At 43.1% G+C, this 24,791-nt stretch overlaps 1 protein-coding gene across 1 annotated transcript; it reads right to left on the bottom strand.

Annotated features, from left to right (window-relative positions):
* Nucleotides 1-3,254: 3,254 nt before the first annotated feature.
* LOC311125362 (succinate--CoA ligase [GDP-forming] subunit beta, mitochondrial-like) lies at nucleotides 3,255-23,210 on the bottom strand (the record flags this gene model as incomplete). The annotated part of the gene is made up of 2 exons (XM_084199411.1): nucleotides 23,084-23,210; nucleotides 3,255-3,396 (listed from the first exon to the last, which is right to left on the bottom strand). Coding segments are annotated over exons 1-2 (250 nt in total), but the record flags the coding sequence as incomplete, so codon positions are not given.
* Between the last annotated feature and the right edge of the window lie 1,581 nt (nucleotides 23,211-24,791).

Below are 24,791 nucleotides of genomic sequence, written 5' to 3'. Positions count from 1 at the left end.
GTCTTTATCATTAGGTTAGTGGCACTTTTGTTTGTTTTTGGACATTCATTTTGTATTTGTGTCTCCACTTTTCATAGGCTTAATATATGGATTAGACAATGTAATTTGTATGAATCTGTTTGTCAGTACATTAGGCTACCATGTCGTATAAAAAAAAAATTGTCTGCTAACGTCTCTAGTCATATAAAGTGTAGTAGAATTGCATGAAATGTGTTTATAAAAAGGCATTTCATGCAATCCAACATTTTCCTGTGCAAAGAAAGAGAAGAAAAGTAGGCTCTGATATAGCCTAAGTCTTTTTTGCGAACACTGATCGAGTTATATTATTAGCCTAAATGACTATCCAATCTAAATCATCACATTAGGAATAGCAGACTATGCTTTATTACAAAAGGTGCATTTTTATGGTGAAAATTAGCTTCCCCAAACTTGAAACCCACACGCCGCCTATGTTAGAATAACTGTCCACATGTATTTTTCCTCAGCCAACAAGACGAGTAACGACCAGCAAAATCACTAGCCTATGTCAATCTACTATCCCCCATAGTAGAAAAGTTTACCTATTCTATTGGTCAGCTTGTCGTTCTGTGAGAGAAAGAAATAGCCTATTCCAAACAGACTCTGGGACAGTTATGGGATGACAGCCCCCCAGATCCCAAATTGACAGATCCCAAATTCATACAACCAGTATGCCTAGGCTACATCCCAAAAACGTTCAAAAGCAATGCAACAGATCAGAACGTTTAGCATAAAATGTTGATAAACTATTATTTCTTCACATTATAAGCACAGCAATGCACACAAGGCAGTAGGCTATGTGTGAATGTAACTTCCATAATGCAATTAGCGGGAAAACACTATTGTGAGCGGTTTAGAAAGAGGGGAGGTCTAAATATGCAACAACTAGCATGGGATGCTAATATGACTAGGATTGTGCCTTTGGCTACTGGACAATGAAAGCAAGCTGATTTGAAAACCAATAGAACGAGAGAAAAAGCCTACTGGTTTCAATGCCATATTGAAGTCTTTATAAAATAATTGCCTGCACGTTTGATTGGATTTTGGCTAGGATACTTTCAAGCAAGGTTAGACATGCCTCATAGTACGTAGAAAAATGTTCATAAAATTGTATCTTTTTAATCGTGGCCATTGTTTTTTTTCTTCACGAGATTGCCTTTAGAATTATTGCGCAATGATTAGGCTTATTAAAACACTTCAGCAGCAACAAACAGCGGTTTGAGCTGTATCAGCAGTTCTCACACTACATCGACTGGTATTTCAAATCAATTAATAGGCTAAAATGCATTATTTCGCAATGGGATTATTATTATTTTTGGGGGGGACAATTGGCCGGCGCCAATTTTATTTATCATCTTTTCATTTATTTTTTGGGGGCAAAAGCCAGCTATTACCAGCTAACAGAAACCCTGGCGCGCATGCACAATGTGACTGATGAGGGCCACGTTAGAGCTGCCTTTCTGTGACAGTTAGATTACTGACCAGTGCAGAGGGCTTTTAAAATCTACAGCCCCCCAGGGCTGTGTTTGGGACAGGTGCTGCTGGGTCATTTGCTCTGAGCGGGCAGGAGTCATTGTGTCAGTCAGTCACACAGTGACCCTCTGGAACACAGAGGTGCTTTAGTCATCCAGTACTCAGCAGTCCCAGTGAGGGGGCCAATAAATGTGTCTACTTTACGTGAGCAATAGGCTAGTTATGGTTTGCCCATCTGTGTTACTCCCTGTTCAGTCCCCTCGCTCCAAAACATGGATATGGCAATCGTTATGACACATCAGAAATCCATAACCGCTGCTTTAATCTTTTAAAAGCAGTTGCTGATTCAAATCCAAGATGAAAAGCACCTAAGTTATTTATCCTAAATGGTAAATGCCACAATCAATCATCATCCACTTTAAAGAGAGTCTCTCTACTCGGTTGTACATGAGTGGACCTCCAGATAGCCCAGCTCCAAATGAGCCGTCAGGTCCACTGCTTCATGGGTAAGTAAGCCCGACAGAGGGGAGGGTGTTGGGGAGTGAGAGTATGCGTGTGCGTCAGGGCTCACAGTGCTTGGTCACCTCCACTCCCCATGGTGCTGCTGAACCCCTGGTCCTCTCCAGAGGGACCCTGATACTGGGCTCTGAGTCTGGAGCTAGAGACTCACACAGACTTGCTCTCTGTCTACAGGGAGCAGGGCAGCTCAGTACATATTCCAACTAAAATAAGCACATTAAAGAGAAAGCTTCTCTCTTACACACGTCCACTCACATGACCCGAGTTGGCCAGGGAGTGTAACACACACAACATAGTGCACAAACTGTGTATATGCACTAATGAGGCATCAGTAGCCACTCACTCACTTTTAAACTGAGCCAAGAGCAGTTGGACACAAATCCACTGAGGCCTCACAGGCCCACACAGAGAGAGAGAGAGAGCTATAGAGCCACTATAAGACAGCAGGACAGCCCATTGTGTTGGTAGAGATAACCAGAGATTACAGCAGCCAAAGGGTCTGGCTAGAGTAGGAGGTCTGCCGAGGGCTCAGTATCTGGGCCCTGTCCAACCGGCTGGCCCCCTCTCTCAGCGCTTCGAGAGCATGACTGGGGCTGTCACTGAGAGATATAACACCTCCTCCTCCGTTTATCTTGGCCTGCATCAACGCCAAGCCACTGAGAACACCCCAGGCAGGCCCTTTGCGCCCAACATCTCACTGGCCAACAACAATGTGCTAGAGATGGGCTGTCAAGGACAATGAATTATAAATCGTGTGTGTGTGTGTGTGTGTGTGTGTGTGTGTGTGTGTGAGAGAGAGAGAGATAAAAAACAGACCGAGAGATAGAGTGAAAGAGAAACTGAAAAGAGAAAGTGGGGGAAAAAATTTAACATGGTTGAGTGGGGTGATGAGAATCAAGCCTGCATGATCACCGTGGGCCCCGCTCCCAAACACACCTCACACAAACACAATTAAACTCGATAACACTTCAGACAGGTTGAACCACAGCAATTTGCACGTCTGGAAGAGGGCTGGCGGGGGATTGCTATGTAAAGAGAGCTGTAACAGAGTCACAGTGTCAGGACACTTCTCAAACAAACTGCAGTACAGAAACACCACAATCTACACAGGTTTTGTTTGATATACAAAATAAATGCCACTCCTTTAACCTTGGCTTTATGCAGGCCAAGAGTATATTGTACATATAGTTCTAGTGTGAATGGCAGTGTCAGTACTCTGCAGTGTTAGTGTGATGGCCACTCACTGAGTCTCTTGGCAGCCTGCAGGGCGTCGGGGGCATTGTCAGCCACGTAGAAGCGCTGGACTGTCACCCCGCTCTCCTGCATCAGCTTCTTGCTCTGGTACTCCTGCAGGTTCAGCCATCGCCTGGAACTCAGCCGTGCACACTGCAGACAGAGCGAGAGAGACAGAGAGAGAATGGTTGACATTTTCTAATAAAGTAACCAAGTATTTCACTGAAGAAGTAACTAGCTAAACACTAGGAATCCAAAATCAGGTAACGCAGCTGTTGATGACGACTTGAATATAATGACAATACAACTTGGTTTTCTATGCCCCTGAAAGAGAGTACTACTAGGGACAAACACTAAACAGGTTTTCTGTGATTCGTAGTAGTATTTATTAGGATCCCCAATTAGCTGCCGCTGAGGCAGTTGCTTCTCTTCCTGCGGTCCAAACAGGAATCAAAACACAACAAATAAAATACATCATATTGTGCATAGCACTACATTTACATTACAAATATAGTCATTTAGCATCCAGAGCAACCCACAGCCAGTGAATCCATCTCAAGACAGCCAGGCGAGACAACCACGTATCACATATCACTACATAATACAATACAAAAAAACATACAAATGTCTTTGTGTTTCTTCACAGTCCCCGTTGTGACGTATGGTGTAGTTCTCTTTTTTTTATCTAGTTTTATTACTAGCTTACCTGGGGTGGCAGAGTCATGTAGTCATGGCTCTACTTAATACTGTGCGTTTCCCAGCCTCTGTTCTGGACCTCGGGACTGTGCATGTCTTGTACCGATGAGTGGCCGTCCAAACTGTGTGCCAACTGCTTGAACAGACAGTTCGGTACCTTCAACACATCAACACCTTGCACAAAGACCAATAGTGATGCAGTCAACCTCTCAACTTTGAGCCAGGTGAGATTGACAGGCATGTTGGTATCCTTGGTGCCAGCCTGAAAATGTCATTCCTCTACGACAAGTTTTAAATTAAGCCGACATGCGCAAAGATGGCTTTACACTGCACAAGCCGCTGTTTGACCATCTAGTTATGTTCAGGAATGATCAATACAGCCCAGATGTTTATCAAGGTTTGACTGACTCTCGGTTAGAGGAATAGCCATACCTGAAGTGCAGGTGTTTCTGATTAAGTCTTACTCACATTCAGTTCTCCAGAGTGCACTCATTCCCTTTCCATCTCTCAGTCTTGCCCCCTCTCCACCTCCCTTTTTCCTTTCCCCCTCTCCATCCCCCTCTCTTTCCCCCATAATGAGACAGGCAGACAGGCCTAGGCTGTATTAAAACTGTTTTCTCAGTCAGCAAATGCAGCAAGGCTGTCAGCTCCAGCTGTTGGCACTATTAAAAAGACATTGGGTTTTAATGTGAGACACTTGTGTTAAGGTTAGACTCCCTTAGTGTTGTCAGGTCGGCCCATTACCCTGAGTGTGTGCATTCACAGTGCAGTCAGTCTGTTTTCCTTAACAATGTTATAGGCTGCTGCAATTCTTAATTGTGACATTAAAAGACACGACTGTGTAGAGTCAAGTATCTTGGTCATGGAGCGGGTAATTGTGGTTACATTCCTCTGCTGATAGGAGGACTCAAGCATAGCCTAGCCTATAGGCAACTTCTGCATTGCAGGAGTTACATGACAGATATTCTGCCTCTGGAAAAACAGCAAACCATACTGTGCATCATCTCCAAGACTCAAGGTTATTTGTGCAAATTATAAATAATTTATTAATAACTTATTCTGTCTCTGCTTAAGCGCTTGTGTGTGGACCAGAAGGTGTAATCCTGTCCTGATCCACTACAAGACCTGATGATGAATAATGAAGGCCTACTCAAGTGCAACAAAGTCTGGGGGGCTGATCAAACAAGCCATATTTCAGACAGCCATTAAAAAAGGTATCCTGACAAGGAAGGGTTGGCTGAAGGCTGATGCAGATGAGGGGTGGGAGGGGAGGGGCTTCTGCCATCTGACTTAGTGGTGAAAGTGGTCTGACAATGCCAAGCTCTCAAAACAGAGCTGCCTGGGAGCTCTCCATCATTCATGAGAAAAGAGAAAATGGGGATACGGGCTGAGAGCACTAGGCCACGTCGCTGAGGGGAGGAACTCTGACCCTGCTTAACCTCCAAAAAGTGAGCAAGGAAACAAGCCCAAACCCACTCTGTCTATACTCATCTAGAGTAGGCTATAGTCTACATGGTAGAGGGAACATCAATAACTTAGCCTACAGTAAGGCTTATTGAAATCAATATGTTAAAATCTACCTTTCTAGTTATCCATTCAATTAGTTTTGATTTCAAAGTCGTTTATGAAGAAAAGGGTAGCATATAGGTGCATTCATAGAAGGTACATCATCCGTAGCCCTCTCTGGTCAACGGCATGATTCATGGCTAAAGCATGAATCATGTTAAGAGTAACCTTACCTTTCTGCGACGGCGTAGTATAGTATTAGCATGCATTGTTCACTGCTACCACCTTCCAGGTAAGGAGCACTGGAGACTTCATTAGGGCAGAAAAGCCAAGCTTCCATAGAAGGTACAGCATTATGCTGATTGGTCTCCCTCACATCACTGAATAATGAGGGGCATATGTGGGTCATTTCCTGTGGCTCTGCCTGGAAGGAAGTGAGTTTCACATGTATGCCTATGTTTTATTTCTTTGAAGGGGGTGTCAGACGTTCTAGTGTGAAACAAGACCACACATCAGTTCCCATGGCAGTGGCACTATGCCCCATCCTACAATCATGATGGCCAGACAGTCTGTCTCACTGGAGTATAACAGATCAATGGCAGGGCATCAGATTTTTATACAGCCTCACAAAAGCATTTAATATGAATTTATTTTCGCTTACACGGCCTCCATTCAAAACCCTTCTGTTGCCCTAATTTGGGCAGTGCATTCACCCACACTTAAGTTATTGAAAGCCACAGACAGAGCAGAGCAGACCCTCTCATGAGTCTTCTCTGGGGTATTTTTAGAAACACAGCAACAACCAGTATTCAGTCTGATGGATGGTTCCTCATCTAGTAGTGCTAGATGTTGCATGTTATAAAGTGAGTGGGGGCACAGTGTTGTGTGTTAGAGTGAGTGGGTGAGTTGTGTGTTGTGAATGTCTGGCCCATGTTCTTGTTTAAAGGTGCCACGTGCCTTCTCTCTCTCTCATGTCCAGTTCACTTTAGCGGAACATGTCCCAAAGCTCCACGAGGCAAGCAGAAACAAGTTTCCTGTCCTTTCCTTATTGGACTAGTGTGAGGTTCTCTGGGACTCCCTACACTTCCCTCCTCTAACAGTCACCTTGTAGTCTGAACACTAGCTGTGTGTGTGTGTGTGTGTGTGTGTGTGCGCGCACGTCAGGGTTTACATTAGGAAAGTGTTGACCGGCACCATTTTAATTTACTGGACATTTGAGAAATGTACCGAACCCATATGCATTGGGTGCGTAACCTTATTAGGGCGTCCACCCATAGTGCTAAGAATGGCAAAAATCACATTTAGATTATGGTAATTCATTTTAACAGAACATGCAAGTCGAGGATGCAACAATGTGTGGTCCTTCCTACCGAATTCCAATGCCCACATTTAGTTTTCCACAGCCAACAAGACAAATAACGAACAGCAAAATCACTAGCCTATGTCAATCTACTATCGCCCATAGTAGAAAAGTTTACCTATTCTATTGGTCAGCTTGTCGAGAAAGAAATAGCCTATTCCAAACTGACTCTGGGACAGTTATGGGACGATAGATCCCAAATTCATCCAACCAGTAGGCCTAGGCTACATCCCAAAAACGTTAAAAAGCAATGAGGCTCATACAACAGATCAGAACATTTAGCTCAAAATGTTGATAAACGTATTTATTAACATTATTAGCGCAGCAATGCGCACAAGGCAGTAAGCTACGAGCGAATGTTCGTTCCATAATGCAATTAGCGTGAAAACACTGTTGTCAAAAGCCAGTGGTTTTATGTGACGGAAATGAAAATATCCGTTAGAAACGTAGAAAGAGGGGAGATCTAATATGCAACAACTAGCATGGGTTGTTAATATGACTAGGATTGTGGCTTTGGCTACTGGACAATGAAAGCAAATTTAAACAAAATAACTGCTTCCACGGATAAGGTCTGATTTTGGCTAGGCTACTTTGAAGCAAGGTAAGACATGCCTCATAATATGTAGTAAAACATTCAGGTTTCCAACAGTTAAGTCTATGTTTTCAAAATGCATACTGCCTCCAGCTCATTGCAAAGTGGTGTGTGGTGCGCTGATGAAGCCTGCCTTCCATTGCCTATGTACTGTATGCATCTGCTGTTTGAGATGCTGTAGCAGCAGCTCTCACGCTGTCTGACAGATTTACCGCTCAATGGCTATGTATCTGTATGCTGTATGTGTGTGATAAATAAGATACATAACCAATATACACACGGGCCAATTTAATTCCACAAAATGATGCAAATTAACCTATAGACCGATAAGCATGACCGGTCAAATGTATTTACATCAATGAATAGGCTAAAAAGCATTATTTCGCTATGGGATTTTTCTTCTTCTTGGCCGGTGCCCATTTTATTTATCGTATTTTTCTATAAAAACAAAAAACACAGGATAACGGAAACCCTGGTGTGTGTGTGTGTGTGTGTGTGTGTGTGTGTGTGTGTGTGTGTGTGTGTGTGTCAGGGCTCTGCGCTGACCTTTGCTACACGGAGCACACAAAAAATGCGCACACAAAGAAATGTAGGAGCACATGAAAATTCCAGGTTGCGCATATGTGAGTAAAATGGTCGTACTGTAGAGCCCTGTGTGTGTGTGTGTTATATTATAGCAAGTGCACACGCTGAGTGTTATGAAGTCAGCAGAAAGAGCCTACTGTGTTGAGGCCTAATAATACCTGCCTCTTAAAAATAATAACATTGTAAAAGGAGAAGTGGTGTTGGGTCTCTGAGGACTCAACAGAAAGGAGACTTCTTTAGGATGGAATGGGCTGCTTTTCAGAGCTAACCTCGCCTTGAGAGTTCTTCACACATTGAGTAGATCTTTAACAGGCTAGCATGGGATGGCACAATAAAACCAGTGGAGCTCAATATTAATCTGACCTGACAAGTTCTGACAAAGTCTGCTGAGGAGAAAAAAAGTTATTTTCTAACTTGAAAAACACCACCTTAAATAAAGCAGATGTAGTGTACCTAGTGAACAGTTGGAGGGGGGAGCAGAAAACACTTCAGACTCCTCTCTGTCACCAAACAGGGAGAAAAGGGAGGAGAAAAGGAGAAAATATCCTAAAATAACAGCTGCTGAACGCAAAGTGGGGCTGGCGGTGTCCCTCCAGGCACTCACAGTTACCTTGTGACAAACAATAGAGGAGTGGGACGCCAACAGCACTTTATCCCCAGTACACTGACTGAGAGACCAACATACCAATGTAATACCAAGGAAGGACTAAAGCCACACTTTACCCAGCCACACTGGTGTTAATCTTAGAATGGGTACGTGATGGAATATCCTGACTGGGGGCAAGATGATACTATTGTAGCTGGGATTGACACCCAATAATGGTTGGCAACTGTTGGATAGAATTAGCTTGCAAAGCAAGCAGAGATTCCATTAGAGAGATTTTCTGTGTCTATCATTCAAATAGCAAGGGGCAATTCACGTGCAACTTGTTATGTTGAATCCGGTACCGTATATTAAATACATTGTATCAACTCTCCATCAAAGTGTTTAATTATATTCTTGCATCCTGAATTCCTTGATACCAGAGAACTCATCATAACAGTGACTCAGCGTGAAAACATAAGGCTGTTTTTTCCAACATTAGAACTGTTTTTCTCAAGAAATGGTTGTTTCCTTACGTCCTAGTATCGCAATACTGGTATGGTGACAACACAGCGTGAGAGCGTTTATATGTTTGCCATTCCTATTCTCTGGCACATGTGTTTGAGCTTTTGCAGGATTCCCTTTCTTTAATTCTATTTAATTTCCTGTTTGACTTTGGCAGTAAAGTGCTGTAAGTCACAGCTAAGTCATTGTCAAGTCACTGCTAAGTCAAAGTTGTTAAATCAGCGCTAAGTCATGTGTAGGCTAAATCATGTAGGGTGGTGGTAGTAGGGGAGTGAGTTGTGAGTGTGTTGCAGGCCTGCCCCAGGAGAGAGAGAAGTAAGTGGAGGATTTGCATGCAGGAGGCTGCCCTCCCCAGAGACACTCGCTCTACAGTAATTATCTTCATCAGTGCTCTAGAGACAACCTACCAGGCGCTATTAAATACCAGCAGCCTGCGCACACATGTACACAAACTGACACACAGTCCTATATACTCCTACTTATCAGGCAAAGGAAGGTCATAGTTAGGGCCCAAACACACACACACTACTCACAGAGATGGAACGCACACATCCACACACTACTCACAGAGATGGAACGCACACATCCACACACTACTCACAGAGAAGGAACGCACACATCCACACACTACTCACAGAGATGGAACGCACACATCCACACACTACTCACAGAGATGGAACGCACACATCCACACACTACTCACAGAGAAGGAACGCACACATCCACACACTACTCACAGAGATGGAACGCACACATCCACACACTACTCACAGAGATGGAACGCACACATCCACACACTACTCACAGAGATGGAACGCACACATCCACACACTACTCACAGAGATGGAACGCACACATCCACACACTACTCACAGAGATGGAACGCACACATCCACACACTACTCACAGAGATGGAACGCACACATCCACACACTACTCACAGAGATGGAACGCACACATCCACACACTACTCACAGAGATGGAACGCACACATCCACACACTACTCACAGAGATGGAACGCACACATCCACACACTACTCACAGAGATGGAACGCACACATCCACACACTACTCACAGAGAAGGAACACACATCCACACACTACTCACAGAGATGGAACGCACACATCCACACACTACTCACATCTAGCCTCTACCCACTGAGGCAGAGAGTGGGAGAAAATGGGAGAGAGAGAGAGATAGTTGGATAGAGAGAGAGAGAGAGAGGCGGATGAGAGAAAAGAGAAACAGGAGAGAGTGGAGAGAGAGATGGTTTGAGAAAGTTTAATACATTTTTTTTTTTAAGTTTAATAATATGCGACATTTAGAAAATTGAGTATACTTTAAATGCCCGGATGTCATACTCATTTAGGCTTTGACAACAGCTGATCAATTAGATATGGGGGATGCGCACCCGAAATCAACGAATAGGGGGGAAACAACGCAATCACGCATGACGCATTCTCAGTATGCAAAAATGTCATGTTTAATAGTATACTAATTTCGGCTCTTCATCTAGTAGAATTCAAGGCATACTTTTCCACAATGCATTGGAAGAGGTGGGCTGAGAGTGATAGGCCCGAGTTCTTTTCATGGTTTTCTGTGTAATAGCCTTTTGATTTGAATATTTGAAAAGTTTTGTTGTGTGTAATAGGCTATTTGATTTCATATATAACAGCATTTTGGTTTCACTAATAAATATGTTTTAATGGAACCAAATTATCTGTTTCTGTCTTCAGTCCTTTTTTAAATAGGATAGATGGGCTACGGTATAGGTGGAATGTGATAGGCTGCCTATAACCAGCCTGAGTAGGCCTATAACTCCATTCCTATTCTATTCAGAGTTAAGACAAATTAATCAAATTGGAAATTAGCTATTATCAAGCAGGTTAATGCAATGCATTTCTTGATTTTGGAAAAACCCACCCGCACTCGGCCCCGCCAAACCTATTCAGCCAATCAGGAGCCACTACTGCGTTGCGGCCGTGGCATACTTTTTACTAAATGGTACGTAAGATGAGTAAATAGTATGCAGTTTAAGTACAGTGCATTCGGAAAGTATTCAGACCCCTTGAATTTTTCCACATTTTGTTATGTTACAAGCCTTATTCTAAAATGGATTAAATAGTTTTTCCTCCTCAATCTACACACAATACCCCATAATGACGAAGCAAAAACAGATTATTATATTTTTGCAAATGTATAAAAAACAGAAATAACTCATTTACATAAGTATTCAGACCCTTTACTCAGTACTTTGTTGAAGCACCTTTGGCAGTGATTACAGACTTGAGCCTTCTTGGGTATGACGCTACAAGCATGGCACGCCTGTATTTGGGGAGTTTCTCCCATTCTTCTCTGCAGAGCCTCTCAAGCTCTGTCAGATTGGATGGGGAGCGTCGCTGCACAGCTATTTTCAGGTCTCTCCAGAGATGTTCAAATCAGTATCAAGTCCAGGCTCTGGCCGAGCCACTCAAGGACATTCAGAGACTTGTCCCGAAGCCACTCCATTGTTGTCTTGGCTGTGTGCTTAGGGTAGTTGTCCCTCTGGAGCAGGTTTTCATCAAGGATCTCTGTACTTTGCTCCGTTCATCTTTCCCTCGATCCTGACTAGTCTCCCAGTCCATGCCTCTGAAAAAACATCCCCACAGCATGATGCTGCCACCACCATGCTTCACCATAGGGATGGTGCCAGGTTTCCTCCAGACGTGACGCTTGGCATTCAGGCCAAAGAGTTCAATCTTGGTTTCATCAGACCAGAGAATCTTGTTTCTCATGGTCAGAGTCCTTTAGGTGCCTTTTGGCAAACTCCAAGCGGGCTGTCATGTGCCTTTTACTGAGGAGTGGCTTCCGTCTGGCCACTCTACCATAAAGGCCTGATTGTTGGAGTGCTGCAGAGATGGTTGTCCTTCTGGAAGGTTCTCCCATCTCCACAGAGGAACTCTAGACCTCTGTCAGAGTGATCATCGGGTTCTCGGTCACCTCCCTGACCAAGGCCCTTCTCCCCCGATTGCGCAGTTTGGCCGGGCGGCCAGCTCTAGAAAGACTCTTGGTGGTTCCAAACTTCTTCCATTTAAGAATGATGGAGGCCACTGTGTTCTTCAGGACCTTCAATGCTGCAGATATTTTTTGGTACCCTTCCCCAGATCTGTGCCTCGACACAATCCTGTCTCGGAGCTCTACGGACAATTCCTTCGACCTTATGGCTTGGTTTTTGCTCTGACATGCACTGTTAACTGTGGGACCTTAAACAGATGTGTGCCTTTTCCAAATCATGTTCAATCAATTGAATTTACCACGAGTGGACTCCAATCAAGTTGTAGAATCATCTCAAGGATGATCAATGGAAACAGGATGCACCGCAGCTCAATTTCGAGTCTCATAGCAAAGGGTCTGAATACTTATGTAAATAATGTTTTTCTGTTTTTTATTTTTAATACATTGGCTGAGATTTCTAAAAACCTGTTTTCACTTTGTCATTATGGGGTATTGTGTGTAGATTGATGAGTAAAAAAATTAATTTTATCAATTTTAGAATAAGGCTGTAACATAACAAAATGTGGAAAAAGGTAAGGGGTCTGAATACTTTCCAAATGCACTGTATGTAGTACTCTAGTATGGGTATTCGGACACGACCAAGGTCTCATTCATTGTGAAAATGAAAAAAAGACAATGTTCCTGAGCGGTGGAGCCATAAAACATGAAAGGCCATAACTCTGTCACTGGAAATTAGAGCGGGAGAAACTTAACCTCAGAGGATATGCATCAGTGAACACATTTAGTGCTCTCTCCTCAGTCTTTTACTCAATAGGCTATAGCCAGGCAGTGACTAGACACTTCACAGGTCTCCATTAACATAGCCAATAGGGTTTCTAGTTGTTTTTTTTATGCTGGAGGTTTTGGATCAATTAGGTTTAGGCTAATCTCTTGTGGACAAATACCGTAACAAAATAATTCCTTTATCAAACACTGTCCCTGTCTGACCATCAACATTGGTCTTCACACCAAAGTATGAGCAGAAATTGTACAGCAAAAGATCTCGCCACCAAGTTCAAGCGAGAGAAAAAAGTACCAATAAAAGTAAAGACTACTGAAGCACCACGATATTCTGTGAGGGAGATTTTTGCTTTCAGCAGGCTTACAGCTAAAATCTTGACATTCAGCCAGTGATCACAAAATGTCAGAGCAAAGCACTTCAAGATACAAAGATTACCCTTTTTTACTTTAAGCTCATAGCCGACCCCAATATATAGGCTATAACTTCTTCTTTCAGACTGTTTTTTGACAATCTTTTGACTACTAGAATATCAACATTTTATCCTCGATCATCAAACAGCCAATCAAACAACCTGAATATAAAGCCTAAAAGTGAATGAATATGATATGGGCCTCGGCCCTATGCTCTAAGTTATGCCACAACCGGGGGAAAAATGCAACAACGCATACTGTAAGTTACCAAAGTCATTAAAAGAAACTGACATTCAAAAATGAATATAATTAACCAACAAAATGCCTAAAGCACCCAAATGTGCTGAGTGAAGCATGTGTTGCAGCGGTCCATACGGCTCCTCTCTGTAACGCACCCAGAGTTAGTCTGTCGGTCTGTCTGTCCCCATACAAAGGCAGAGAGCAGAGGACAGTGCTGTGGCAGCAGCTGCATTAAATTGTGCAGTGTCACAGATGCACCACCAAGGAGTGGCGTGAAAGGACAGAGTCAGGGCAGCAAGCACACTACTCCTACCTCAGAACTGGCATATGGCTTTAAGCAGACTCAGAAGCACCCTCAGCTCTTACTTTCAAGTGGCACAAAATGGCAGTGGTTCAGCAAACTTTAAACGGAGTATGGTAGTAAGTGCCAGGGGCACCGGTTTGTGTCAAGAACTGCAACGCTGCTGGGTTTTTCACCCTCCACAGTTTCCCGTGTGTATCAAGAATGGTCCACCACCCAAAGGACATCCAGCCAACTTGACACAACTGTGGGAAGCATTGGGGTCAACATGGGCCAGCATCCCTGTGAAACACTTGACACCTTGTAGAGTCCATGCCCCGAGTGCAATTCAATATGAGGAAGGCGTTCCTAATGTTTGGTATACTCAGTGTATATTCTAGGCCTACTATATAGAACAGGAGCACTCCACTGATAGCTCACATCACTTTCTAATCCACAAAATGGCCTTAAGGCCTCGTCAAGTAGGCTACGTCTCATGAAGTAGGCTAGGCCTGAGCTATTTCCCTAGTTTAGGCCATGCTTTGATTGAGGGGAGGGAAATCCTGCATGTAGCAATAGCACACAGAAACGAAGGAACGTTACCAGACACACAACACAGCACGACATTTCTAGAACAGAACTCTGGTGATGGATGGGGTGAAGAGCCCATGCAAACGGCAGGGAGGAAAACCAATACTTTATTAGGACACCTGGACAGAGGCCAACATCATCACTCATTCACTCTTCAGACGCAAAATCTAGAGGTATTATTTCATGGAGTGCTTATGTTGAACTTTTTCGATGTATGAATAAAAAAACAAGCCTCTGGCATGCTCCATTAAGGGCCAACGGCTGCATTAAAGCAGTAAAGAATGAATATGGCCCTTCAATGGCCCTGTGCTCTGAACCTCTCAGGGAAGGCTATCATCATTAGCATGTCTCAGAGGCTGGACATAGTGCCCCTCCATTAGGAGCACAGAGAGAGAAACTCAATAAGTCGATAGGGGATTGATTCCTATAAGAGTCCTTGCAGAAAACAAAAACCGCAGCTGCTTTCCACCACAAGGGAATACACATTTTTTAACAAGCATATTCATGAGCAAATCTGCATGGACCCGGCATAGCTTTGGGAATAGGAAGAGGAGCTTATGGGAGTCTAGTCAAGGCGTCTCTTTTCTCCAAAAAACTATTTGAAATGATAAACACTTTCAAGGTCTCCTAAATGACTATTTTTTGGGGTGAAGGGAAGAGATGGCCTAGTTGTACAGTACAGCAGGCTATAGCCAAAACACAACACCTAATGAGAGGAATGAGGACATCTTGCAACTAAATGGTCTTTAAACAATAGGATTTTGATTTAATATTTCCATTCATGTCCACTAAAGGAGGTCTCACCAAAATGTAAGACTCTGCCTTCAGCCACACTACTTTGTTCAACACCGGGTCTACATGCTACACAAAAAAAGTGCATACTCATTCATGTTTTTATATCTTTGTTAAACAAAAACCCCTAAAAAGGTTGTACTATATCATGTTTCGGCTATTCTCTCTCTCCTCTTCTGAAATGGATTTAGAGCCAGCCAGATAGCTTACAGAGGATGTGTCTACAGCTCTGAATCTCTTCTAATACAGTGGTGTCCCCAGACGTCTCCCAGGGTTAAAATCCTCATTACTAGTCATGGCCAGACCCTAACCCTTTGAAATGACTCTGGCTAATTAGCGCCAATGGATGGTCTCCCAGTTAATTAACTGGAATTCTCCTAAGGGGCATTATCAAAATGTTTAAGAAATTAACACATTGCCAGTTTGCCAATTGTACCTAATTGATTGGTTCCTATTCAGGTTTTGAACACGGGCCCTTTGCCTCCATTTAGCTAACCATCCGGGTAGAGTTTAAAGAGGATTGGAATCCTGATCCATTTACAAGAGCAGAGCCCAAAATGTCGGTAAACACTGACTTGTTATAAAAACCATTGTATGTCCTGATTGCAGTTAAATGTTTTCCAGCTAATGAGGAGGCAGTTTGCTATTAGTTATGACTCATAAAGATGAGCTGTATTGTAATTAGACAGCCACTGCATGCTAGTTAGCAATGATGGTGGCGACACATACCCTACACTTAAGGAAATGGGGGCAGAAAGGCAGAATGATTTGAATTTCCAGCATCAACAGGCCAATGTGAATCATCTGTAACTCCCCACATAAAACCAACCATGTAGTAAAATCACGCACGATGAAGCATTAGGAGCCTAATTCAGATCAGTATTTATTCTGAAAAAACAGATTAATGGACTAATTAAATGTTGATGACAGACACTCCCCTTTCAATAGGGTGATAATGGATTCCATTTCAATTTTCAGGGAAGTGTTCATGCTTTAAGCCAAAACTGATAGAATCACCACTGTCCTATCTCACTTTCTCTCATCTTTGCCTCCTACCCTCTTCTAGAGAGCTGTAGTGGAAGTCCTTGGCCTGTGTAAGCCAAGGTCATGCCCCGGCCATGAGGGGAGTTAGAGCAGATCTGGAGTAGGCTCCATTAGGCCGTGGTGGAGGGCGCGAACCATAACGTCTGCCTGTTTGGGGTGGGAGCAGTGCTGTGGTAGAGAGGGGAAGAATGAGGAGGCAGGAGCAGTGGAGCATGGCTACAGGATTTAGATCACAGATTTGCTTCATCTGCAATATGAGGGACGGGAGGGCCTAATCTGCTGCAGAACAAACCCAAGTCTCTGGGTCTCCACAGATAGGACAGTTAGCAATTATCACAGCTAATAAGAGACGTCATAGGGTGACGTAATTGCAGGTGTCAGGTCTAGAGGGAAGATAAGACTGAGGAGGGAGGTGTGGATGCTCCATCTGTCAAAGTGAACTCCTATCATACTGGAATGACTTGTGCAGGACCTGGGCGCTACGGAAGTGTGAACATTTGACTCCTGTTACAAGAGGAAAAGGCTACATAGGCTAGGCCTAGTGAAGGTCAATGCCCTAGAGTAGCCTATATCCTTAAAAAAGGTGCTTACAATACTGCTCTTCATCCTTCCATTTCAACTGCTGCCGTTTCCCAGCATCTCCCAACCAAATTATCATCAGTAGAAAATAACTGAATTGACTGGGTTGATGTGTGCATTCATTCATTACATTCTTGCTTTGGAGGCTGCCAAATTCAGAATGATCGCAGCCCTTCTAAATTATTGAAAAAGCCTAAACACCTCTTATGAGCTACAGAAATGGCTATTAACCTTGGCGAAATGATATTTAAATCCAGTTATAGCTAACTTGGTGTACTGTATCCCTCGCAGGGAGGAAATGTAAATGTGTTCTTGCTGTAGACAGATGGGGAAGCCGCCTGTCGTTTGAAGTTCCAGCAACCAGAGTCGTCGCAGCCCCCACCCACATGCTAAAATATTCAGGACGGTCTCTCATTGAGCTCCTCTCTCCCTGCCGTTTCCCACTCAAACTGATGCTGGGCTGCAGCACTACGGGGCCAGAGAACTGTGACACCTTAAAGAACGTGGCAAACGTTTACAAATTAAGCACGGTTCAGCGACAGTGAAAAACAGCTGGAGGATTATCTCACTGTGCAGACAAGAATTCAGGAGATTTGATTTATGAGAAGAAAACACCCCTATCCCTCTATCTCCCCCATACACCATCCATCTGAAATATTGCGATTTCCTGCGCATTGTTATTGACAAATCATCTTAAATGTAGATCCCTGTGGAGCGGACGACTGTCATAGCCGATGAGACTCCATTGTGACACTACCTGCCAGTCAGTCATCCTGCACGGGCTCCAATACTGTGCCACCCTTCGGCAGTGGGCCCATAAAAGAAAGCGAGAGAGGGTATCAAAACCAGGTGCTGCAGCCAGAAAACGTAGATTAGAAGTTCTGCACAAGTTTACCACTGGGGGAGAGTAGTGGTGCTAAAGTTAATGTGTGCTGTCACAGACTAAAGCGATCAATTGTTTGGAACGCTGGCAGACGTCCAGGCTCCTGAAGATTGCAGAGAGGCTTGCATGTAGATGAAGTGTGAACACAAGGAGAGAGGCTAGGGGCGCTTTAACCCCTGAAGCAGAGGGAAATTATTAACACACCCTTGGCTAGAATACAATCTGGAGAAAAAACTGCTGAGCTCTGATTCATTAAGAGTTAGGCTTAGTGGTGTTCTCAATAACACTAGGGTAACAGAAAATACCACAATAGATCTGTCAAGATCTCTCCCTCAACGTGACCAAGACAAAGGAGATGATTGTGGACTACAGGAAAAAAAAGAGGACTGAGCACGCCCCCATTCTCATCGACGGGGCTGTAGTGGAACAGGTTGAAAGCTTCAAGTTCCTTGGTGTCCACATCACCAACGAACTATCATGGTCCAAACACACCAAGACAGTCGTAAAGAGGGCACGACAAAGCCTATTCCCCCTCAGGACACTGAAAAGATTTGGCATGGGTCCTCAGATCCTCAAAAAATTCTACAGCTGCACCATCGAGAGCATCCTGACTGGTTGCATCACCGCCTGGTATGGCAACTGCTTGGCCTCCGACCGCAAGGCACTACAGAGGGTAGTGCGTACGGCCCAGTACATCACTGGGGCCAAGCTTCCTGCCATCCAGGACCTCTATACCAGGCGGTGTCAGAGGAAGGCCCTCAAAATTGTCAAAGACTCCAGCCACCCTAGTCATAGACTGTTCTCTCTGCTACCGCACGGCAAGCGGTACCGGAGTGCCAAGTCTAGGTCCAAAAGACTTCTCAACAGCTTCTACCCCCAAGCCATAAGACTCCTGAACAGCTAATCATGGCTACCTGGACTATTTGCACTGCCCCCCCACCCCATCCTTTTTACGCTGCTGCTACTCTGTTAATTATTTATGCATAGTCACTTTAACTCTACCCACATGTACATATTACCTCAACTAGCCGGTGCCCCCGCACATTGACTCTGCAACGGTACCCCCCTGTATATATAGCCTCCCTACTGTTATTTTATTTTACTTCTGCTCTTTTTTTTTTTCAACACTTTTTTTGTTGTTGTTTTTGTTAAAAATAAATGCACTGTTGGTTAAGGGCTGTAAGTAAGCATTTCACTGTAATGTCTGCACCTGTTGTATTCGGCGCATGTGACCAATAACATTTTATTTTATTTGAAGAGATCATCTACAGTGAGGGGAAAAAGTATTTGATCCCCTGCTGATTTTGTACGTTTGCCCACTGACAAAGAAATGATCAGTCTATAATTTTAATGGTAGGTTTATTTGAACAGTGAGAGACAGAATAACAACAAAAAAATCCAGAAAAACGCATGTCATAAATGTTATAAATTGATTTGCATTTTAATGTGGGAAATAAGTATTTGACCCCCTCTCAATCCGAAAGATTTCTGGCTCCCAGGTGTCTTTTATACAGGTAACGAGCTGAGATTAGGAGCACACTCTTAAAGGGAGTGCTCCTAAACTCAGCGTGTTACCTGCATAAAAGACACCTGTCCACAGAAGCAATCAATCAGAATCCAAACTCTCCACCATGGCCAAGACCAAAGAGCTCTCCAAGGATGTCAGGGACAAGATTGTAGACCTACACAAGGCTGGAATGGGCTACAAGACCATCGCCAAGCAGCTTGGTGAGAAGGTGACAATAGTTGGTGCGATTATTCGCAAATGGAAGAAACACAAAAGACCTGTCAATCTCCCTCGGCCTGGGGCTCCATGCAAGATCTCACCTCGTGGAGTTGCAATGACCATGAGAACGGTGAGGAATCAGCCCAGAACTACACAGGAGGATATTGTCAATGATCTCAAGGCAGCTGGGACCATAGTCACCAAGAAAACAATTGGTAAAACACTACACCGTGAAGGACTGAAATCCTGCAGTGCCCGCAAGGTCCCCCTGCTCAAGAAAGCACATATACATGCCCGTCTGAAGTTTGCCAATGAACATCTGAATGATTCAGAGGAGAACTGGGTGAAAGTGTTGTGGACAGATGAGACCAAAATGGAGCTCTTTGGCATCAACTCAACTCGCCGTGTTTGGAGGAGGAGGAATGCTGCCTATGACCCCAAGAACACCATCCCCACCGTCAAACATGGAGGTGGAAACATTATGCTTTGGGGGTGTTTTTCTGCTAAGGGGACAGGACAACTTCACCGCATCAAAGGCACAATGGACGGGGCCATGTACCATCAAATCTTGGGTGAGAACCTCCTTCCCTCAGCCAGGGCATTGAAAATGGGTCGTGGATGGGTATTCCAGCATGACAATGACCCAAAACACACGGCCAAGGCAACAAAGGAGTGGCTCAAGAAGAAGCACATTAAGGTCCTGGAGTGGCCTAGCCAGTCTCCAGACCTTAATCCCATAGAAAATATGTGGAGGGAGCTGAAGGTTCGAGTTGCCAAACGTCAGCCTCGAAACCTTAATGACTTGGAGATGATCTTCAAAGAAGAGTGGGACAAAATCCCTCCTGAGATGTATGCAAACCTGGTGGCCAACTACAAGAAACGTCTGACCTCTGTGATTGCAAACAAGGGTTTTGCCACCAAGTACTAAGTCATGTTTTGCAGAGGGGTCAAATACTTATTTCCCTCATTAAAATGCAAATCAATTAATAACATTTTTGACATGCGTTTTTTCTAGATTTATTTGTTGTTATTCTGTCTCTCACTGTTCAAATAAACCTACCATTAAAATTATAGACTGGTCATTTCTTTGTCAGTGGGCAAACGTTCAAAATCAGCAGGGGATCAAATACATTTTTCCCTCACTGTATTAATGATATACAATCGAAAAATTTTAACAAAAAATACAACTCTATGCACAAGGACGCCTTTTAACAATTTCCACAGGAAATTGTACAAAAACACATTTACTTTACATTGCAGATGCAAAGTTTGGTAACGGAGTGACAGCGCCAACCGTCATTCTGTTATAAACTTTGCATCTGCACCGTTCTTCAAGTACACCTAAATGCGTTTTTGAAAAATGTTCTGTGGAAATTGTTAAAAGTAGTCCTTGTGCATAGAGTTGTATGGTTTGTTTAACTTTGCAATCATTGTTTTTAGTTTGACATACATTTTAAAGTGTCTCAGCATCACTCTGTTACTGTAGAATTGCCCTTCTCCAATCCCTCATTTATCACACACACACAATGGAAACTAGGGTTGCTTGCATCATCTTCAAAATGTATGATTTTTAAGAAAATATAAAGATGTGCAATGTAATACGACTTGGCAGTGTGTGCCTTCTCATTATCCCAGCCTTCTTCCTGATAGATGAGGCTAGTCCCTAGATACTAAAGCTAGGCTATGTCTCATAATACAGTACCAACGAGATGAAAATATATGCTTACTTAGCACTATACACAGAATACCAAACTAGATTTTCAAGCAGCAAGTACCCATGGTGGTGGTCTGTCTACTGCGCATGCTAGGAGAGTGCTGTTAGTGTTAGTGTTAGCCTAGTCGTGGGAGGGTGAGTTAGTCAGTAACTGTGTTCGGGGCTTCAGACAGATACTAGCCTATACTGTGGGTAAAAGTAGATACTAGGTCAACTGTGCCCTCCGTGTATCGCACCTGTAGATAAAGGGAAATAACACTAATGACAATGATCATAACAGCAATGATGCTTTAGCAATAAACTCTGACGACAGCTAATTGACTCCATTATTTAGTAAGGTTAATTAGGCTGGGGTACTTGAAAAACACATATGCAACTATTTCAGGTCATTTCATATTAGAAGAGAGAAGAATTAGACTGCAGTACTAGGCCTACATTTAACTACATCAATATAGCCTTCTGTATCTATCAATAGCAGAGGCCCAGAGGAATAGTCCTACGATGCACTCAGCGACCTTCAAACTGTGGCCCCAAATAGCCCATAGTCCTTTCAAAAACATGTTCCTCACAACTACATAACACTGCTGGAGTAGGGGCGACATTAGCTGCTCTAATTGTTTCACTCTATATCAGTGAGGTCTGGATACAGTAAACAAAGACATCAAGCCTCATCCACTCCCAAGTTATTCTCTATCCGCAAGTGTCACTGACAAACTGCTATAACTCTGCAAACATCTGTCATGATGCACAAAGTGCAAAAGCACAAAAGAAAAAGTCAACATAGGAGACTCCAAAAGTCCAACTAGCCTAAGCTAAAAGAGGCGACTACAATCTGTCTAGGTCCCTGCTTGACTGGGCCACTGTTTAGACTATAATAATAATAATAATAATAATAATAATAATAATAATAATAATAATAATAAGCCATTTAGCAGACGCTTTTATCCAAAGCGACTTACAGTCATGCGTGCATACATTTTTGTGTATGGGTGGTCCCGGGGATCGAACCCATCAACAGTAAAACTCCCCCTTTCGATTACAGAGCACCATAAGACAAGTGTGCCTAAGTCTATTCAGAGTCAAGTACAACATGCTAGTTTGAGTACATATGATGCAACTCGTTTCAATCTGGTTGCCCTTAGTGTGTTCAGATATTGCTGAACGTTTTGATGTTTGACATACCGCTCTGCAATCTCATGGCCTAACACGTTACTATTTTGTATTCTTAGAAAACGTATCCACCAAATGTAAAACTATTCTGATGCATGTAATATGTAGCAAAGTGTATTATAGACTAGTGACCTGACTGAAGTAGGCACAGAAAATAATCTATTTCACAACAATCAGTCAAACAGGGATACTTTATCTACATAAATTATAATGTTTAAAGTACAAATAGGAAACAACCTTTGCACCATTACCCCATCTTGAAAGCTGACATTACTATCAACCAGCTATTGAAGCACTTCAGTCAATTGGGGTCAAAGGTTGAATACTGAGTTACCCAGGGAAAAACAGAGGTCAATCAATATCACATTACCGTTTAATACATTTGAGGCACCTCCATTTAATTATTTTTAGATGATCAACCTTCCAAATAAAATCCTGCCTGCCACACAAATAACCTAATTATTCATCTGTTCTATGCTACTGTCAATTACACTTGACACTCAAATCACTATGTGCAGTACAATGGCAAGTATGCATGCAGAATGCTCGTGATTAAAGTCTAATGACAGTGCTCTAGTGTTCTAAAAATAGTTGTCTTCCGTGGAAATATGTTTCGTTTTAAGATATTTCATTTCAATTGCACCGCTGGTTAGGTAATAATGGACTGTTACATCAGCGAGCTGTTTCTCAATTTTGTTCTGGCTACAGCAGCCAGTCTGGCGAGCTCTCAGTGACAGTAAAATCGTCATGAAAAGCATATTGTCAACATTTAAAATTATGTCAGTACCTTTAATTTGTCAAGAAATAAGTACTTAGCACTTGCTCCACGTAGTCCTCTTGTTACAGCCTGGGATGCCATGGATGCCGCCATGTTGAAGCGGAAGAGAAGGACCATGTGCGCGCAATTTGACCGCTGATAGGTAGGCTGGCGGAAGTGGGCGATTCCTCAACTAGTATCCGCCTGATTTGCCAATGTATTATGCAACTGTACCAGTCGTTAAACAGAAACGTAACATTTAAACAATATAAAATATGCAAAAATAGAATATTAGGCAATTGACAATATTAATATTTAGATATTTATGTGATAAAGTAATGTGTCTCATGGCCAAGGGATATGGCAGGAGCTTAAAGGGAACTTAAAGGGATAGTCACAAGCATAATTCATTGGCTCATCCCTCCTGATGGCCTGGATGGAATTGTGATCCTTCCTTAACCCATAAGAAGTCCCACCCAGTTGACCAGTGATGTAGTCAAGTCACTAAACCTTTAGTCCGAGTCGAGTCCCAAGTGCCTAGTGTTTGAATCCATGTCCGAGTCCTTTATACTCGAGTCATGAGTCGACTCACGAGTCCCTTGGTAGTGCTCAGTAGCTGTCCACCCATTTTTTAAGCAAAGTTTCATTACACTTTTGCACATTTGTATTCCTAAATAGATATTAAAGCTATCTAACATTTGCTGTTGTAGCTAGTATGTTGAATTATGTAAAATATAGATTTTCTGACAAAGCCACAACAGATCGAGTCCAAGTCTGAGTCACCACTGGTCGAGTCTGAGTCAAGTCATGAGTCATGATAATCGTGACTTGAGTCCAAGTCAAGTCCGAGTCCTGGGCTTGAGTACTACAACACTGCAGTTGACTACTTAAAAATGATGAAAGTCCTCAATGGCGCTGCTAGAGATACTGTATATAATGACAAGATGGTCGCGTCTCCGCCCCAACAGTGGGAGTCATTGTCCCAAAGGCAGCAAGGCAGACGGTCTGCTTATCGGTCTGCTTATTGGTCTGTTTATCTCTGTATTCCCGCATGGACAGATTTTGACGGGAGTTGACTCTCTCGCTTTGCCTCTTCCTCTCTGGCGCTGCCCATGCTAACACAGGCTTTTGGGCACTAGAGTCTATCATCTATTAAAAACAAAAAAATATATGTTTTAAGTGACAATAGGCATTGGTCTGAAGCCAAAAGAGAAAGGAAATTCACATGAGCACCAAAATGCCTATTCCACCCATGCTCTACCAAGGTTTTCCAGCACACAGCTTTGACCTACTGCAGTAGCTATGTTAGTATTGTACTTCAAACTATGTGTAGGCAGGTGGCTTAGGATTCAAACCTTCTCAAATAGCCTAATTTATACTCTTAGAGGAGCTGCTTCCACAATCATGTGATTTGTACCGCATGCAAGGTAAAGTATTGGATTCTTCACACACCACAGTAAGACATTATCCCATTACGCTACCTTTTCATGCTTTGTTTAATTAAATGAATGCACACTTTGCTTTTATACTTACAAGACCATCAGGCTTGATTGAGCTGTTTTGTCTTGTAGTAATATGGTGCATGCCTGTATTTCCTTAAACCTTTATTTTAGCAAAACATGTCATTGAAAATAATACATTAGAATAACATCCTTATTTGCCCAACATAACAACATGTGGTGGTGTGTTGGACACAGTAGCTCAGATAGATAGAGCCTGTCTGCATTCCTGATTTCTG

This window comes from Coregonus lavaretus (assembly GCF_964263955.1).
Source record: "Coregonus lavaretus genome assembly, contig: HAP1_SCAFFOLD_7772, whole genome shotgun sequence".
NCBI classification, from domain to species: domain Eukaryota; kingdom Metazoa; phylum Chordata; class Actinopteri; order Salmoniformes; family Salmonidae; genus Coregonus; species Coregonus lavaretus.
This window is presented reverse-complemented; position numbering and strand designations above follow the sequence as displayed.